At 51.3% G+C, this 18,725-nt stretch overlaps 1 protein-coding gene across 2 annotated transcripts; it reads right to left on the reverse strand.

Annotated features, from left to right (window-relative positions):
- Window positions 1-3,488: 3,488 nt before the first annotated feature.
- On the reverse strand, window positions 3,489-18,714 carry BCAT2 (branched chain amino acid transaminase 2). 2 transcript variants are annotated; one of them, XM_029213473.1, is made up of 11 exons: window positions 17,663-18,706; window positions 14,496-14,570; window positions 13,965-14,168; window positions 7,503-7,613; window positions 7,306-7,425; window positions 7,007-7,170; window positions 5,445-5,587; window positions 5,190-5,275; window positions 4,836-4,976; window positions 4,688-4,762; window positions 3,489-3,899 (listed from the first exon to the last, which is right to left on the reverse strand). In XM_029213473.1, exons 1-11 carry the CDS (start codon window positions 17,840-17,842, stop codon window positions 3,861-3,863), a joined length of 1,338 nt encoding a protein of 445 aa, XP_029069306.1. In that variant the 5' UTR covers window positions 17,843-18,706; the 3' UTR covers window positions 3,489-3,860. The 2 variants fall into 2 exon arrangements, with proteins under 2 accessions (XP_029069306.1, XP_029069305.1); XM_029213472.1 differs by lacking the exon at window positions 3,489-3,899 and having other exon boundaries at window positions 3,908-4,762; window positions 17,663-18,714.
- Between the last annotated feature and the right edge of the window lie 11 nt (window positions 18,715-18,725).

An 18,725-nucleotide genomic window follows, 5' to 3' on the forward strand; every position in this document is an offset into this window, starting at 1 on the left:
TGAGACCAAAAATCACTTTACACTCTTAAAAATCACTGAGGATGGGTTTCCCTGGTGGCGCAGTGGTTGAGAGTCCGCCTGCCGACGCAGGGGACACGGGTTCATGCCCCGGTCCGGGAAGATCCCACATGCCGCGGAGCGGCTGGGCCCGTGAGCCATGGCCGCTGAGCCTGCGCATCCGGAGCCTGTGCTCCGCAACGGGAGAGGCCACAACAGTGAGAGGCCCGTGTACCGCCAAAAAAAAAAAAAAAAAAAAAAGAAAAGAAAAAAAAAAATCACTGAGAACATTTAAGAACTTTAGTTTTTGTGGGTTACATCTATCCATATTTATAGAATTAGAAATTATGACAGAAAATTAACAAAATATTCATTCATTCACTTAATAACAATAGTTACCTATTGCATGTCAACATATGTCTCTGTTTACTCTCAGGTGCTTCTGCCTCAAGTGACTTTTAAAAAGTAAGTTTAGGGACTTCCCCGGTGGTCCAGTGGTAAAGAATCCGCCTTCCAATGCAGGGGACGCGGGTTGCATCCCTAGTCGGGGAACTACGATCCCACATGCCACGGGGCAACTCAGTCCGCGCACAGCAACTCCTGAGCTCGCATGCCTCAATGAGAGAGCCTGTGTGCTGCAAACCACAGAGCCCACGTGCTCTGGAGCCCGCGCGCTGCAACAAAAGATCCCATGTGCCTCAACGAAGATCCCGCTTGCAGCAACTAAGACCCGACACAGCTAAAAAAAAAAAAGTGAGTTTATACTGTATAGCACAGATAACTGTATTCAATATGCTATGAGAAATCATAATGGAAAAGAATATTTTACAAAAAGAATATATATATGTATAACTGACTTTGCTGTATAGCAGTAATTAACACAACATCGTAAATCCACTATACTTCAATAAATATATACATATAAATAAAATTTTTAAAAAGAAAGAAAAAGTGAGTTTACCTCTCTGAGCCTGTTTCCTCAGGAGGACCTCTGCCTTTTTTATCTCAAAACGATGGCTATGTCAATAAAAAAAAATGTTGCCGACACCCCAAGTCCCACCCCCCGACGGTGCACCCAGAGGAGACTCAGGATAAGAAAGTACAGGATACTGGCCCCAGATAGCTGAGGTGCAAGTCAAAGGAATGATTTCAATGAGCCCAGACTCTTGCATCTTCCCATACATAGAAAAGGGTGGGAGTTCCCTGGTGGCCTAATGGTTAGGATTCTGGGCTTTTACTGCCGTGGGCCAGGTTCAATCCCTGTTGGGGATCTGAGATCCTGCAAGCCAGCGTGGCTGGGCAAAACAAAAACAAGGCGCTAAATTCCTTAACTTGAGGTATCCGGTTTTCTATCTTTCTTTTTTTTTTTTTTAAGATTTTTTTTTCATGTGGACCATTTTTAAAGTCTTTATTGAATTTGTTACAATATTGCTTCAGCTTTATGTTTTGGTTTTTTGGCCACAAGGCATGTGGGGTCTTAGCTCCCTGACCAGGGATCGAACCCGCACCCCCGCATTGGAAGGCAAAGTTGTTACCGAGTCCAAGCTCGCTCTGCTCCCGCACGACAGGCCAATAACTCGGAGATGAGGCGTTGAGGCAAAGAATAAAGACTTTATTCAGAAAGCTGGCAGACTGAGAAGATGGCAGACTAGTGTCTCAAAATAACCATCTTATTGGGGTCTGAATGCCAGTTTCTTTTATAGAACAGAGACGGGGAGGAGGTGAGGAAGTAAAGTAAAAAGGCCATTCATTTGGCCAGGCTCGGCCAGCATGGGGAGGGGATGTATTAATTTCTTTCCTGCAGCCATTCACAGGTGGGCAGGGTCAGGTTGTCTCCCTGTGAGCTGAACAAAGGCACTTTAGTCTAAAGTTCAGGCAGAGGGGCAGGGTTCCCTGAGGCAGGCCATTATGTATGATTATAATAACAAAAGCAACTGAAAGCAAAGGTCAAAGTCAAAGAAACAGATACAACTTGGAGTCAAAATTGACTCTTCCCTGTTACAAAGTCTTAACCACTGGACTGCCAGGGAAGTCCCTGGCTTTCTTTAACTAACAGTAATGTTTTGACGTTCTGACTACCTGGTCTTCATTGCAAAAACTCCTATATATCCTGGCTCCCCCCACCCCCTTGCCTCTTCAGAGCAATATCTTAGAGCAATCTAAGTTGCTGTGTCTCTGGCTTAAGTCCCCAGTTTTTTCTGCCAAATAAAACATAATTCTCAACTTTCAGTTTGCGTAATTTTTTCCCAGGCAACAGCTACTTACCCCTTCCTGATCATTCCCTTAGGACTCAAATCTAAGATAAAAATCTGGCTTAGGTCTTCATTTGGGACCAAGTCACTGGCCAGCAACCGAACTGGCTACTAGAATCAGGGATTCTCCCTGGATGCAGTCAGCTCTAGCCATCCGGAGATGCACAGAAGCAAAGAAGCTTTTGACTGCAAGTCACACACACACACACACACACACACACACACACACACAAATACAACTGCAAATAACAAAAGATAAAGGACCTGACAAAAGTGACTTAAGGGGGTGGCTTTTTTTTTTTTAACAAAACAATCCAGAAATCAGACATTTCCCAGTTGGAGGAGCTGGGTCTTTCAGTGTGCAGGCCTTGGCACTCTTGGCCAAGAAATGGCTGCAGCAGCTCCAAGCATCACACTTGCAGGTAATCCCAGACAAAGCAGGTAGAGAAGAAAAGAAGAGGTAGCTCTTCTGGAGTGTTTTATCGAGGGAAGACAGCTTTCCCAGAGGCCTCCAGGCAAATTTCCCCCTGTGTCCCCTTGGCCTGTGGCCTTCCCTTGAGCAACGATTGACAAAAGGGAATGAGGGGGTGTGGCACTGGTTGGCTGCTGCCCCCAAAATCAGAATTCTAGTCCCAAAGTTGATGGCTGCTGGACAGGCCACAGGTGGAGTCTGCCCAATAGTCCCACAGGGTCTCCCTCCAACAAACTGGATCAGAGGTCAGGTGGCAGACCCCAGGTTACACACCAAGCAGATAACAGAGGCAGGTTTGAAGCCAGATCTGCAACCAGTTATACCTGGTCCTGCAGGGGCAGCTCTGGGTGTAGAAAGACCCCTTCTGGGTCAAACTGGAGGCCAGGAGAAGGGTCCAGGCAGGAGACAAGCTCTGAGCTGAAGCCAAGAAGAACAGACAGACAGGGCAGAGTCTGGGGAAGGAGGACAGGGATGGGGACTCATGGGCTTTGGGGGAAGGGGTACAGAGCTGAGGGGTCTGGCCTAGTGACTGGAATATACCAGGGGGCTGTCCCCAAGATGCGGCAGCGGGGGAGGCACGGCTTAGTGGGGGAAGATGCTAAGCTCAACTTGTGAGGAAGTGGAAAAATCTCTCCCGTCAGAGAAACCACCAGGACACTGGGGGCTTGGATTTCTGGGCCCTTGAAAATGAAATGGGCTGAACGCGGGGATTCCTGGTTAAGACCCTAGAGTCCCTGAGTTGCATCATTGGAGATGACACCTAATGGCTTGTTCTTTGGCATTTTATTTCAAAATTGCAGCTAGGAAAAAAAAGTCAACAGCAGCACCGGTTGATCCGGCCTGAAAATGGAGATGCAGAGTCTGAGTCAAGGTGTATCCTTGACCCCACAACACGGAGCAGCGGGGAGTCCAGGTCCCCAAGGCCTGAGTGGCGGGGCTAGGGGCCAAGACGCCTGGGTCGGGCCCTTATGGCTTTGGGAGTGTAACGTGGGAGCACCGGAAACCCAGGCGTCCCGGCCCGCCGCCTTTTATTTCATATTGCACTTCAGGTGAATCACTGGTATGGAGGCGAAGGTCCAACAGGGACTGGATGCTACAGGTCGGTGGATCCGTGGAGTGGTCCGGCACAGCCCGCAGCATCACACAGGTAGCATCCACTCGTGGGCTTTTGCTCCATACTGCGGGATAACACAGGCGGAGGTGAGGGGAAGCCACACTACAACTCCCAGCAGGCCCTGCGGCGTCCCAGGCTGAGTGCTGGCGAAGTTGCGCCCCAGGACCTCATGGGAAGTGTATTCCACTTCCCAGAAGCCCACCAACCATCACGGGGAGGGGGAGTCGTGGCAAGTATGGCGCAGAGGCTCACGGGAGATGTAATTCTGCAAAGAGGAGTTCTTGTAAGACCCTGAAGGCTCTGGGAAAAAGTCGTTTTCAGCTGAGTCAAGAGGTGTAGTTCTAGGTCCGGGTACACAGGAGTTTACAGACGCTCACACGAGTGCCAGGAAAGGCAAGATACCTCGGTCCAGACGAATGAAGATACCTCCAGAGGCTTATGAGAGGAAACATTCCTAGGCCACAGAGGGGGCCATGGTCCAGAGGCTTGTAGGAGCAAGATTTCTCAGGCCAGAGGAATAGCCCAGGGCTCCTGGGGATCCTTGGGGATCGGACCTCAGTGGCCAGAAGGCTGGCTTAAGGTCCCAGAAGCTCATGGGATGGGGATTTCTCAAGCCAGGGCTCCAGAGGCACACAGAAAAGGATCATTTAGCCCCAAGAAGTGTGCTAGGCCGCAGAGGCTCAAGGAAAGCAAACTCAATCCCGGGCCCAGAGGCTGATGGGAGGAGCCATTATCAGCCTGTGGGACTATGGGGGAGGGGGAGGGGAGCCTCAGTCCAGAGGCTCACGGGATGTGAATTTCTGTGCGAAACGGAACAAGCATCCAGCCCATTTCCCAGCAAGTGCACCTCACCTGGATCGCCTTCAGCTCCTTGTGGAAGCGGAGGATAAGCTCAGGCCCATTTTCCATGGTGGGAATGTGGAGGTGCTGGGGAAGAAAGGGCTGTGAGGAGGCGCCCCCCCCTTCTTCTCTCTCATGGCCAAGGGCAGCCCTTCCTCACCTTGCCTTGGTACAGGATTCGGTGCACAGGGCAGACCTGGCAAGCGGTCCCTGAACCGAAGACTTCTCGAACCCGGCCGTCCTCCAGCGCCTGCAGGAACTCCTTCATGGTGATCTTACGCTCTGCCACCCGGAACTCACCCTGTGAGGCAAGACACAGATACATCTGAGCCCGGTGGTGGGCTGCCCTGCTGCAGAGCCCTGTCGCTCCCTCTGTAAGGACAGCGCCTGGGAGGCGGAGGAGGGAAGACGTGCCATTGTGCCCCAGCCCACCCTGACCACCCCTCCCATACTCCGGCCCCCCAACCTAGCAGTACCCCAGCACTCCGGCCACCCAAAGACACCGTGCCCTCACCCAGGTCCGAGCCAGGTCCAGCAGACTCTGTCGAACTACTCCAGGCAGGATGACACCGTCCAGTGGGGGGGTCACCAGTTCCAGCGCTGGGTCAGGTGTACGAGATGGGGGCGTTACCTGACACCCTCAAGCACACCCTCCCATCCTCTTAGGGGCCACCCCACGCGCCCCTAACCCCTGAGACCTGCAATCCACTAAGCATTCTGCTCCCACCCACTTCTGCCAGGGCTTGGCTTGGGTCATGGGTGGGCTCACCCCCATCCTCGTGGGTCCAGAAGATGAAGATGTTCATGGTGCCCACCTCAGTGAGCTGGTGGTCAGGCCCGTACAGCCACAGGACCTGTTCACACCCCTTCTTTAGGGCCTCCTGCTGCACAAACACGGTGGGCCCATAATTCCTGGTGGACAGCAACACGGTGGACCAGGGTAAGGCACTCCCATCCTCCCCCAGCGTGGCCCGACATGGGGACCCGACCAGGGCTGACCCTGCTCCTCCCCCACTCACAGCCCTTCCATGGCTCCCCAGTGGCCCCAGGACAGAATCCCTGGCCAGTAGCCTGGGGTCAAGGCTCTCAATCACCCCTCCTCCATCTCTCCTCTCTGCAGATCACAAATGCACCACTGTTTGCTCTGCGGATCACCCTCCTCACCCAGTTCCTCAACTGACCAAATCCTCCAATGTCCCTCAAAACCACCTGTGATGTCACATCCTCTGTGAGGCGTTACTGAACCTCCAGGATGGGTTTCAGGCCTTCTCTGGGCTCTCCCAGTAAATTGGGCCACCACTATGTTTTCCCAGATCGCCCTGTTTTAACACTCACTGTCTCTCACCCAGAGCGGACCTCACCCCTTCCCTGCTCACAAGCCTCCCATGGCTCCCCACTGCCTCTGGGACAAGATCCCAGCCCTTCAGTCCAGTGTTCAGGGCTGGGCCTGGTCCAGGACTACCTGTTAAGCCTTTTGCAAAAACCAGACTCATTTTTCCTTCCCTGACTCTGTCCCTCCTCCCTGCCCCTACACATGTGTTCCGAGGATTAGAAATTGTTTACCATTTTTGTATCCAGGAAACCATCTCCTCTCTACCCATCAGACCTCCTCTGTGAAGACTTTTACAATGTCCCGGTCACCTCCACCAGAGCACATGCTGCCCCAGATACTGGGGCTCCCACCAGCCTGGGAGCCCCTGGAGGGCAGGGCCCAGATCTGATTCATCTGTGTCCCCCAGCTTCACCCAGCATAGGGCCTGGCCCTCAGGAGACCTCACAAGATGTATTTTGAAAGGACCCAAATGAACTCCCAGCTGGGGCCACACTTGCTGTCCCAACACACCCTTACCCCGCCCTCTGCCTTATCTCTGTCCTAACCCTCCTCGCCCTGCTGAGCCAAGGACCCTGGAAAGACAGATGTACACAGAAAGTCCACACACAGGGTGATGGGCGCTGGAGCCCCAGGGAACTATGGGAGCTGGCGGAGCCTGGCTTTTCAGGGGAGGCTACCTGGAGGAGAGACCAGTGAGCTAAGTGTAAACTTCATTTCTGGAGGCTTCCCTGAGGGCCAGTCCGAGTTTCTCCACTTACCTCCACCCAACCCCTTCCAGTCTCTGGGCCGATTTGTCCACAGCACTTAGCACACACCCTGGTACCCGCCCCTCCATCCCCGCACCACGGTGCCAATGACAGTACATCCCAACATGCAAGCACAGCTGTCCCCAACCATGTGAAACAGGATGAGAAGGCCAGTGGACATCCAAAGACACACCTTGTGTCTCTGACACCCAGTGCACCAGACCCGCGGGCGGGGGGCGAGGGACTACTTACCCCCCCAGCTTGTAGTCACCGACCCCACCCACCCAGGCCCGGATGAATGATGGGTCGGCCAGGAGAGAGACAGGGCTCAAGGCATCTCCAGGGAAGTACGCGCCCACCGGGCATAGAATGACGAACAGGAGGGCTCGCGTGGGGTTGCCGACACCTAGCGAGGGCTGAGATGGGTAGAAGCGGGCATCAGGGATCCAGGAGTCCAGGCCCCCGGCCGCTCCCCCGCCCCGTGTCTGGGTCCCCACCCCTCCCCCAAGCGTGGCTCCCCACCCCACCCCCAGCCCTGGGAGCCAGCCCACCTCGTTCCCAATTAACACAGGCCGCACATAGAGGCTGGTGCCGGAGCTGTCGGGAACCCAGTCCTTGTCAACTTCCACCAGCCGGCGGATGCACTGGAGCAACTCGACCTTGTCAAAACTCTGGGCGGGATGAAGATGAGTCATGGGGCCCTCGCGACCCTGGACCCAGCCCGCCGCTCCCCCTGCCACCCGCTCACCGGCAGGCAGAGGCGCAGGGCCGAGCGCAGCATCCGGTCCATGTTGAGCCAAGGTCGGAAGAGGCGCACGCACTGGTCCCTGCCTTTGAATGCCTTCATGCCTTCAAAGAGCTGCAGGGACAGGCAGGCGGGTGATCAGGGCTCGGGGACCAGCTCAGCCAGCCAGGGACAGAGGCCGATACACAGGGATACAGACACAGAAAAAAAGGCAGAGAGCGGCGGAAGAGACTAACCTACTAGCACAGAGAGGGGGAGAAAAAGAGAGAGAACAGAACCAGAAAGACCAAGAGAGGAGAGAGCAAAGGGCAGAGGCCAGAGAAAGCAGAACAGAGAGACCCAGAGCAGGGAGAATGCTTTGCTTAAACCCTTCCTGTGTTATTAGGACTATTTCTTTTTTTTCTTTTTTTTTTTTTTTTAGGACTATTTCTCAGGAATGAGGACGATGTGGAAGTTACTTTCTTTTAAAAATTAATTAATTAATTATTATTATTATTTTGGCCACACCACAGGGCTTGTGGGAATCTTAGTTCCCCCACCAGGGATTGAACCCGGGCCTTCAACAGTGATACCACGGAGTCTTTTTTTTTTTTTTTTTTAATATTTATTTATTTGGCTGCAGTGGGTCTTAGTTATGGCTCACAGGATCTTTAGTTGCGGCATGCGGGATCTAGTTCCCTGACCAGGGATCGGACCCATGCCCCCTGCATTGGGAACGGGGAGTCTTGACCACTGGACCACCTGGGAAATCCCAGAAGTTACATTTTTAAAGAGCCTTTGTGGGGATTCAACATCACTAATTATTAGAGAAATGCAAATCAAAACTACAACGAGGTACCACCTCACACGGGTCAGAATGGCCATCATTAAAAAGTCTACAAGTAACAAATGCCGGAGAGGGCCTGGAGAAAAGGGAACCCTCCTACACTGCTGGTGGGAATGTAAATTGGTTCAGCCACTATGGAAAACAGTATGGAAGTTCCTCAAAAAACTAAAAATAGAGTTACCATATCATCCAGCTATCCAGACAAAACTCTAATTTGAAAAGATACACGCACCCCTATGTCCATAGCAGCACTGTTTACAATAGCCAAGACATGGAAGCAACCTAAATGTCCATCAACAAATGAATGGATAGAGAAGAGGTGGTGTATATATATATATATAATGGAATATTACTCAGTCATAAAAAAGAATGAAATAATGCCATTTGCAGCAACATGGATAGACCTAGATATTACCATACTAAGTTAAGTAAGCCAGAAAGAGAAAGACAAATACCATATGGTGTCATTTACATGTGGAATCTAAAATATGACACAAATGAACTTATCTACAAAACAGAAACAGACTCACAGACATAGAGAACAGACTTGTGATTGCCAGGGGGAGGCGGAGCGGGGGAGGGATGGATTGGGAGTTTGAGATTAGCAGATGCAAATATTATATATAAGAATGGATAGGGCTTCCCTGGTGGCGCAGTGGTTGAGAGTCCGCCTGCCAGTGCAGGGGACACGGGTTCGTGCCCCGGTCCGGGAAGATCCCACATGCCGCGGAGCAGCTGGGCCCGTGAGCCATGGCCGCTGAGCCTGCACGTCCAGAGCCTGTGCTCCGCAACGGGAGAGGCCACAACAGTGAGAGGCCCGCGTACCACAAAAAAAAAAAAAAAATGGATAAACAACAAGGTCTTACTGTATAGCACAGGGAACCATATTCAATATCCTGTAGTAAACCATAATGGAAAAAATATGGAAAAAAAAATATATACATATATACATTAATATATAACCGAATCACTTTGCTGTACACAAGAAACTAACACAGCATTGTAAATCAGCTATACTTCAATAAAATTTAAAAAAATATCATGTCCAGGAATTCCCTGGCGGTCCAGTGGTTAGGACTCCACACTCTCACTGCCGAGGCCCTGGGTTCAATCCCTGGTTGGGGAACTAAAATCCTACAAGCCACGTGGTGCGGCCAAACACCAACAACACCAACAACAGCCAGGGTTTGCTTCCAAATCATACAGGAAGGGTAAAGCGTTAGTGAAGTCCAGATGAAAGAAGATTGTGACCAACCAGTGCTAACTGGTGAAGCAGGGGTTTGGGGGGATGGCAGAATTATTATTATACCTTTATGTTTTGAAATTTCTCATAATAAAAACTTTTTAAAAAGTTGGTCCCCATCCCCACGCTATTGTTCTCAGGAGAAAGCCCAAAACCTCCCCTTGGCCTTCCAGGCCCCACAAGGTCTGGCCTCTCTCATCCCCAGCCTTCTATACTCAACGACTACCACTGCCTGCTGGGCCTCTGTTGCTGCCACCATGATGTAGCCTCACTCCCAGATAGGTCAGGGCACCCTGATTCCTCCCCCATGGTTTCATTTTGCTTCTTTCATGTCTGTTTCACTAGAGACCCGAAGTGCCATGGACAGGGACCAGACCCGAAGTGTCGCTAGAGAACCACCACCCCCAACCTCACTATGCCCAGTGCTTGGCTCACAGTAGGCTTCTGTTGACTGAATGAATAGACAAATGAATGAAGAATGCAAAATAAACGAGAATAGTCAGAATACCTCTGCAAGAGGTAGGAGGGGGAAGTAGCCTTCTCAGATATTAAAACACCTTATACACCTACAACAAAGTGACACTGACATATGAATTGACAGATTGAACAATGGAAGAGACTGGAAAGTGTATTATAGTGTAACTGAATCACTTTGCTGTACACCTGAAACCAACACATTGTAAACCAACTATATTTCAATAAAAATTTTAAAAATATGATTAATTCAGTTAAATGGTGCTGAACAACCAAATATTCATCTCTGGAAAAAACAAAAATTAAGTTGGATCCCTATCTCATACTTCACATCAGGAAAAATTCCAGGTGGATTAAAGGTTTAAATGAAAAAAATTTTTTTAAACCATGAAAGCAACAGAAGAAAACAAAAGATGACCGTTTCATATTTTGAATTGGGGATGGTGTTCTAAATAAGACAAATCACAGAAACCAAAAAGAAAAGATTGACCTAGGGGTAAGACAGGAATAAAGACACAAACCTACTGGAGAACGACTTGAGGCTATGGGGAGGGGGAAGGGTGAGCTGTGACAGGGTGAGAGAGAGTCATGGACATATATACACTAACAAACGTAAGGTAGATAGCTAGTGGGAAGCAGTCGCATGGCACAGGGATATTGGCTCGGTGCTTTGTGACCACCTGGAGGGGTGGGATAGGGAGTGTGGGAGGGAGGGAGACGCAAGAGGGAAGACATATGGGAACATATGTATATGTATAACTGATTCACTTTGTTATAAAGCAGAAACTAACACACCATTGTAAAGCAATTATACCCCAATAAAGATGTTAAAAAAAAAAAAGAAAAGATTGATACATTTCACTGCATAAAAATAAAACAAACTGGGCAGAGGCTTTCAACACATATCACAAATGGTTTAGCTAATATACAAAGTACTCCTACAAATAAACAAATATTGAAACCCACCCTGATAGAAAAATCAGCCAAGAAAATGGACAGTTCACAGAAAGGAACTAAAAATGGCTCTTATGCTTGTGAAAAGATGGTCAACTTCATAATTAGGGGAAAAATGCAAGTTAAAATTACTTTGAGGTGGGCTTCCCTGGTGGCGCAGTGGTTGAGAATCTGCCTGCTAATGCAGGGGACACGGGTTCAAGCCCTGGTCTGGGAGGATCCCATATGCCGTGGAGCAACTGGGCCCATGAGCCACAACTACTGAGACTGCGCGTCTGGAGCCTGTGCCCCGCAACAAGAGAGGCCGCGATAGTGAGAGGCCCACGCACCGCGATGAAGAGTGGCCCCCGCTTGCCACAACTAGAGAAAGCCCTCACACAGAAACGAAGACGCAACACAGCAAAAATAAATAAATTAATTAATAAACTCCTACCCCCAACATCTTCTCTACTTACTCAAATTACTTTGAGGTAACTTTAAAACCACTTAGGAGATTGGAAGAGATCTAAAAGTTTGACAAGGGTCACCCAGGGTATGGGGAAAACAGGGCCCGCTGGTTAAGTGTGGAAATCGATACAACTTCTGTAGAGGTGGCTATGATTCAACATCTGTCACAATTACAAGCACACATACCCTTTGAGCCAACAGTTGCAGAAATTGAGAGATACACTTGCTCTTAAGGAAGTGAGGTGTTTCCTGGTTTATTGTAATGCTGTTTATAATAGCACAAGACTGGGAACAACCTAAGTGTCCAACGATAGAGGACGGCCTAAACAAGGTGTTGTTAGGATGGAATATTACACAGCAGCAAAAAGAAGGAAAAAGCTCTTCAAGGGCTGTTCAAGAATCTCCAGGCTACGTTAACAGAAGGAAGCAGGATGCCGAAGAGTGAGCGTACCATATGCTGACTTTTATGGGGGAAGAATGGAGTGAAACAATTATACACATCCGTGTTGCCATCCAGAAAGCAGAACTCTGGAAGGACCTGGGGACTGCAACTGGGTGGGGGGGATGCTTCAGGAAGGGCAGTGAGGTGGCTGGGGCCTGGGGAGGTATATTTGTTCCCTCTTTTTTGAACTGTGTAAATATATGACCCCTTTTTCAAAAGAGGTGTTTTTAATTGAAAAGCATTCCAAATAAAATTAAAAGTTTAAAAATACGGGGAGGAATTCCCTGGCGGTCCAGTGGTTAGGACTTGGCGCTTTCATTGCTGGGGCCCTGGGTTCGATCCCTGGTCGGGGAACTAAGATCCTGCAAGCCGCATGGCCAAATAAATAAATAAATAGATAGATAAGTAGATAAATAAATAAAAATACGGGGAGATAAGGACAGAAAGCAGATTAATGGTTGGCAGGTGCTGGGGTCAGGGGCTTGGGGAATGAGTCCTTAATGGGTATGGGGTTTCTGTTTTGAATGATGAAAAAGTTCTGGAATTAGAGAGTGGAAATGCTCTCTGCCCCACATGGGGAATGTACTCAATGCCACTGAACTGTAGACTTTAAAATGGTTAAAATGGTACATTTTATGTTATCTGTATTATTATGTATGTGCATTATTACCACGATAATAAAAAATAACAACACAAGTGGCTGGGTGTTATTCCACACTGCCCCCAGAGTCGGGATGACACGAGGATGTAATTTCCCATGCCCTCAGCTGGCCTCAGGTCCCCAGGCGTCCTGTGTGAGGACATCACAAAGAACGTTATGCTTTGGATGCCAGGGCCTTAGCTCAACCCCTTCATCTGCACTCACTCAACTAAAGAAAAAGTACTGGGTCCCCAGCCGGAGAACATCCTGGCATGTTGGGCTGAAAAGGGAGGTAAACAAATGCTGGTCTCCAAAAGCCACCTTCCTGGGGGGATCTGTGGACATGTCCTAACTGTCCGTCCTTCGCACCTAACTGCTCCCCAAGCTGGGTCTCCTCTGCACAGAACTGATCGGTTCTAGTCAAATGTCCCGAGTAGGTGGGAAGAAGAAAACTGTCAAAATTATGAAAAGAAAAGAAAAAAAGGAAAACATCCCTAATGTCACAGAACCAAATGCCCTAAGGGACAAAAACTGCAAACCAGCTACTAGAACTGCAATGTGTTCATTCAAATTTTGTCACAATTAAAGCTTCCACAGAAAGACTTTGCTTTCAGCCATAGCATGAAGTCTGAAACCAAATGCCTCTGGGTCTCTCCTCACGCGTCCCTCACCAAGTCCTGCAAAGTCATCCGCCTCCTGTGTCCCCGTATGGAGACAGTCCCGTGGTCTACATGGCCACCTGACTAAACCTCAGGGCACTGTCCTCGGCCCTCCCTGCTCATCTCTCGCCCAACCGGCCAAATCCCTCGTGTCCCTGAATCTCTCCGCCCCTGAATCTCTTTGCCTCCTGGCCGTCCCCCCAGCTCTGGACCGAGCGCATCCTCCACATGGCCTGAGAGGGGTCTTTCTCTACCTGCTCTATACCTGTTCGGAGCCCTCCAGGGCTCCCAATACCCTTGACAAGATCCCAGCTCCTCTGTGGTCCTGATGACATCTTCAGCCACCCCTACCAGGCTCCAACCTCATGCTTCCCCCCAAACATGCTGGGCTCTTCTTTGTACTATGTCTGTACTGATGTCTCTTCTCCCTCTAAGAGCCTAAGCTCCCCTCTTTGCAGGACAGACCCCACTTCCTGTCAAATTAGAGGTAGGGTGGGCATTCTTCCCCTGGTCTCTCATAATGCCTCAGCTGCCTCCATCTGAGCACAGATCCCACTGGGTGGGGTTTTCAAGCAAAGAAGCTGGGTCTGCTCATCTCGGGGAACCCTGCATCACCCAACACGGGGCCTGGAACGTGACAAGCCTCAGAAAACGGATGAGGAGTGCACGGAAATGAGAAACACACAAAAAGCAAACCCAGGGAGGTAAACCCAGCAAGAGACACAGCAAGAGGGAAGAGATGCGGAGAGAGATGGGGATGGAGGGCAGCCGCCCTGCCACCTGCAGGGAATAGTGGAGAGCAGAGCAGGCCGGGTGCACTGTGAGGTTCTGGAAGGGCTGGATTCGGGGCTGGCCCCAACCCTTCTCCCTGTTCCATTCCACCATCAGCATGTGGTCGGTGAATGTCTTCCCGAACAGCAGGGGCTTGCTGGGGTCAGGCTTCTTATGAGGCTCCTGTGTCATCTCCAGCTGCAGGTCTGCAGCCTGAGAAAAGACAGGTGTCCTGGAATCTAACCACAACCTCCAATCTAAAAAACTAAAAACTTAGCCCCACAAATCCCTGGGGCTAAGACCCAGTGAGAAGAGGGAACTGTAGCCCCAGAGGCTTCTGGGACATGTGGTTTCTTCTCTTTCCCATGGCCTGATAGTGGGCAATTAGGCTACCCCATTGCCACCCACCTTCACCTTTGGACCTTGGACCTTTTGGAGATGCCCAAATCCAGCCCCCAGCCCTTGCCTCCCTCAGACCCAGTGGTCCAGGCTCCCAGCCCCTCTTCCTTGAGATCCAAAAGTATAGTCCCCTCCTGTCACCTTGAAGCTCGATGAGTCATATCTTCTGGGACCACACAGAAGCCAAGGGACAGGGAGAAATTTTCGGGTCCAAATCTGGGGGTGGGGACAGAAGTAAGAAAGGTGGTGAGGCCAGCAGACAGAGAGAGCAGAGACCCCTGGCACCATCTTTGCCACCTCCTGCACTTGGCAGGTCCCTCCGGCTGGCTCTGTCCCAGGCCTAGTACATTCTAGAAGGGGCACGTGGCCCTGGCCAAGTCACTTCCCCTGTCCTGATCAGCATGTGGCAGGAGGAAATCCCAAAGGAGGCCAAGTCCCCTCCCTGCCCTCACGAGGGCCATCCAATAAAGAGCTGAATCAGCTCCCATCCCTTCCTCCACGCTGGGGCAAAGTCAAACACAGGCGCCTCCTACCCCAGTGAACTTTGGCCCAGCCCTGAGACCAGACCAGACAGAGGACGACACAGGAAGGTGTGCAGGTAAGTGAAGGCCTCCCCGGGGGGGACCCAAATCCTGAAAAGAGTTAGAAAAGTGATGGGCCTATAGGTCATGCTTCCCCAGGACCCAGGAGCAGGGCCCACAGGTCCCTCCCCCTTCAGACCCAGGATTCCAGGCCCCCAGCCTGATCCTCCCTTAGATCCAGGATTCCAGAACCCCAGCCCCTCCTCCCTCAGACCCAGGAGTCCAGACCCCCGGCCCCTCCCCACTCAGACCCAGGATCCAGACCCCCAGCCCCTCCTCCCTCAGACCCAGAGTCCAGGCTCCCAGCCCCTCCTTCCTCAGACCCAGGATCCAGGCCCCCAGCTCCTCCCCACTCAGACCCAGGATCCAGGCCCCCAGCCTCATCCTCCTTCAGACCCAGGAGCCCAAGTCCTTCTCTTTCAGGGTAATAGATCAACTGGGCTCAGCTTACCTGAAGCCCCAATCCCACACCCTGGACACCAGCAGTTCCAATTCCCTTCAGTTCCCAGGGCTGAGGGGCAGCCACATGGACCTGAGGACCACCCCGGTCATCAAGAGACACTGCTCAGATGAACACTTCCCTTGTGGTCTTGCCCGAGGCCAGCATGGGAGAGCAGGTCTGGCTGTGTCCAGCAGGATGGCTTCTCCCCAGTGGTCTCTGACCTCACGATACCCCTTTCCCCAGCCTGGTGGGAAGGCAGCTGTGTCATGAGGTTTGGGAGAGACAGAACAGCCTAGCCTGCTCCTGCCCTGTGAGCTGGGGGAACTGAGAACGGATGTGAATGGCAGAAGTCACTGGTCAGTAGGTGAGTCATGAGGAGAGGGGGGCTGCGGAGTTGTAATGTCCTAAAGTCTAGGCCATGAAGTCTGAGGAGTGGTCCTGAATGGTATGGGGCCCAAGAGCTTCTGGGATGATCAGAGTGTGGGTGTGGGTCCTGGGCATGGCCTCTAGGTGGCGCTGTGTAGCCTGTCCAAGCCACTGGCCTGCTTCTGTCCAAGAGGGGACAGGACACCCATGGAATGGAGAAAATTGGGATACGCAGGGCGGAGGCAGCCAGCATGTGGGCAGGAAAGCAGCTCTCAGACTCAGAGGGAGGCCGAATGGGAAAAAATAGGGAAGCGTAAGAATGAGAAAGAGAGACATGGAAATAGAAAACTTTAAAGAACAGAAATCAAGGCCAAGAGATGCCAAAATAGATATGATCATAAAGAGAGATCGAAACTGAGACAAGAGACGAGAGGGAGAGAAATTCAGACAAGGTAAAGCCCGGAGAAATCAAGAAAAAATAATGAAGGCAGGATAAACAGAAGCCATGAGAGAGGGAACAGGAGAAAGGAGAGGAACAGGCCAAGACCCAACTTAGGTGACAGCACAAAGTGAAAGGGAGACCTAGGGAAATGAGGAAGCACTGGGAGAGACAGAGCAATGCCAACAGCTGGAGAGAAACTGTCTCAGTGATACTTGGAGACAGAGATATCCAGGAGAGACAGAGAGGAGAGTCAGAAAAACACACCCACAGGGCAGAGAGAAGGTGCCAGGCACTGTTTCCAGATTATAAATCTGTACTGGCCATAGAGACCCTGTCACACTGGGAGAATCTCCCTTCATCCTCCCAGGACATTTTTCTGGGGGCAGGGGTCTCACTTCAGCTCGGGGAAGGTGCTTCACCGTCTGATACCCCAAACCATGGGGGTGGGGTGGGGGTGGGGAATTGGGCCCAAAGGAGATCTCAGATGATAGATGAGCCTTTGGGACAAAGAGTATAAAAGGATTGGGGCTGAATCAGGAAATGAGAAATGGTTTGGAGTATGGTGGGGTATGCACAGGGCAGGGCTCTGTAATATGATGGAAGCTCCATTGACCTAGTCACAGCCCAGGGCAGGAGTGTCATCATCAAAGCCTAGATTGTCCCAATCACAGCCCAGGCCTGTCTCAGTCATTGAGACTCAGAAAGTAAACACCTGTCCTGCTATCCATCAGGCTGGGATAAAAGTCCCAGATAAAGTCAGGTGCAAAGTTAACAGGAACCACTTCTCCCAACGTTATGCTACAGCTGTCAAGGGTTGTAAAGATCCCCTTCTTTGAGTTGTTATTGTTTCCTTCCTCACTGAGAAGCCCTGTTCTCTAGAATCACAGACTCTCGGAAGCTCTGCCTGTTGACATCCTATCAGTAAGAATGGAGGGGTCCCACTCTCGCCTGGAAGATCTCTGTCACTGACAATGAGATGCTGCCTCGATTTCCAACCCAGGTGCAGAGTTTCAGATAAGGGGTTTCGGGGACACAACATTCTACTTCTATCTTTAGTTCCAAGAAAATAGGGCCTTGGGTCCAATTCCCAGTCCAGACCTGAGACTGAACTCTGCGTTCATCCTACTCCCACTCCAGAAATCCTGGGCGTCTTATCCCGGCGCTCCCAAAGGCTGACTATTCCCTCCTAATCCATCCCGCCACCCCAGCCCCATGCTTCTCCCATTACCGTCTCCTCCTCCATGTATCCTTCCTTATATGTCCCATCTGGGTCCCCTTCCCACCGATTACCTCTCTCCCTTCACCCCACTTAAAGCCTAATGCTCCTTCCAAGGGGCCCCCTCCTCCTCGGCCCAGCAGCGGAACCCGAGTGCGGGAGGAGCGGCGCCGCGCCGGACTGGCCACCGGAGAGGGGTCCGCCCGGAAGTGCGCCGCACCACAGGGCTCCCTAGCCCCCGGCACTGGTCCGCGAACCCACCTCCCTCAACGCCGCTGCAGCCATGGTCTGTGAGGCAGGTATCTGTGCCCGCCCAGGGCGCGGCCCGGGAGAAAGACGTTCCTGCCCCGCCCCGCTCACGCCTCCTCCCGTGGGATGGCCGGCCTGGCCTTCCCAGTTACAGGGCGCCCGCGGGGAGCTGGGCCCTGCTGCAGAGCGCATGCGCTGGAACCCGCGAGGCGAAGGGAGTACGTGGAAATACACCCTCCTCCCAGCCCCCACGCTAGAGCGTGCATTCAAAGGTTTTCAAAAATGCATTTCAGTAGATACAGTACTGTTGTGGAGCGCTGAAGAGGATAAGCAACCCGAGGGGGAAAGGCAGGGAGCAGAAACCTTCACATACCACGATTCTTGGTGAAAAGAAAAAGCACCCTATAAATGTCGGTGGGCGCAGATATTATGTAAAAATGCACCGTTAAACGGAAAGGACTCTGAAGAGGGTGGCAGGTAGGGATGAAGGGGGAGCTTCACTCTGTCCAGATACTTCCCTGTTTGAATATACGTTTTCTTTCCAACGAGAAGATATATGTGTATTCTTTGTAACTTCTTAAGGTATAAACATACACTCGGTTCACCATGCCTCCTTCCAGCTCCCTTCATCAGTGACACCCGAAAATTTTCAATCCCCCAGTTCATCAATGAGCTTCAATGAGCAGCCCGTAGAGCAGGATTTCCTGGTTACTCCCCTTCAAGAGTGTCGCCCCAACTTCATGACCCCCAGGGGCAGAGTTAGACGACTACAGCCCCTCAGGATCCCTCTAATCGCTAGCAATTCAAACCTGCACCAGTGTCCCCTACATCGTGCTCCGCGGTCACTGTGCCCCCCAAACCTTCCGTGGTCAGAGTTCCCCCAACTCCTGCATCCAGGTTGCTGTGACACCAAAATATTGTTCCTCCTCTATCCTCAAACTCCGTTCCCTAGGTCACTGAGTCTGCGTAATTCTACCCTGCGACATTTTGCTCCCAAATTCTGTTCCCCAGTCCTAAAAGCCACAGGCCCAGCCAGTCAAATTCTGACCCCTCTCCCGTAGGGTGTCTCCCTGTT

The sequence above is a fragment of the Monodon monoceros genome, unplaced genomic scaffold (genome assembly GCF_005190385.1).
Source record: "Monodon monoceros isolate NGI ecotype Baffin Bay Population unplaced genomic scaffold, NGI_Narwhal_1 Super_Scaffold_10, whole genome shotgun sequence".
NCBI classification, from domain to species: domain Eukaryota; kingdom Metazoa; phylum Chordata; class Mammalia; order Artiodactyla; family Monodontidae; genus Monodon; species Monodon monoceros.

Excerpts from the sequence above, each read along its gene's own strand:
- BCAT2 (XM_029213472.1), bottom strand. The coding sequence starts at position 17,842 with ATGCGCTCTGCAGCAGGGCCCAGCTCCCCGCGGGCGCCCTGTAACTGG. Across the intron at positions 5,276-5,444 it reads CTGGACCCACGAGGATGGGG|CGCTGGAACTGGTGACCCCC; the intron begins GTGAGCCCACCC and ends CACCTGACCCAG. Across the intron at positions 4,763-4,835 it reads GAATCCTGTACCAAGGCAAG|CACCTCCACATTCCCACCAT; the intron begins GTGAGGAAGGGC and ends TTTCTTCCCCAG.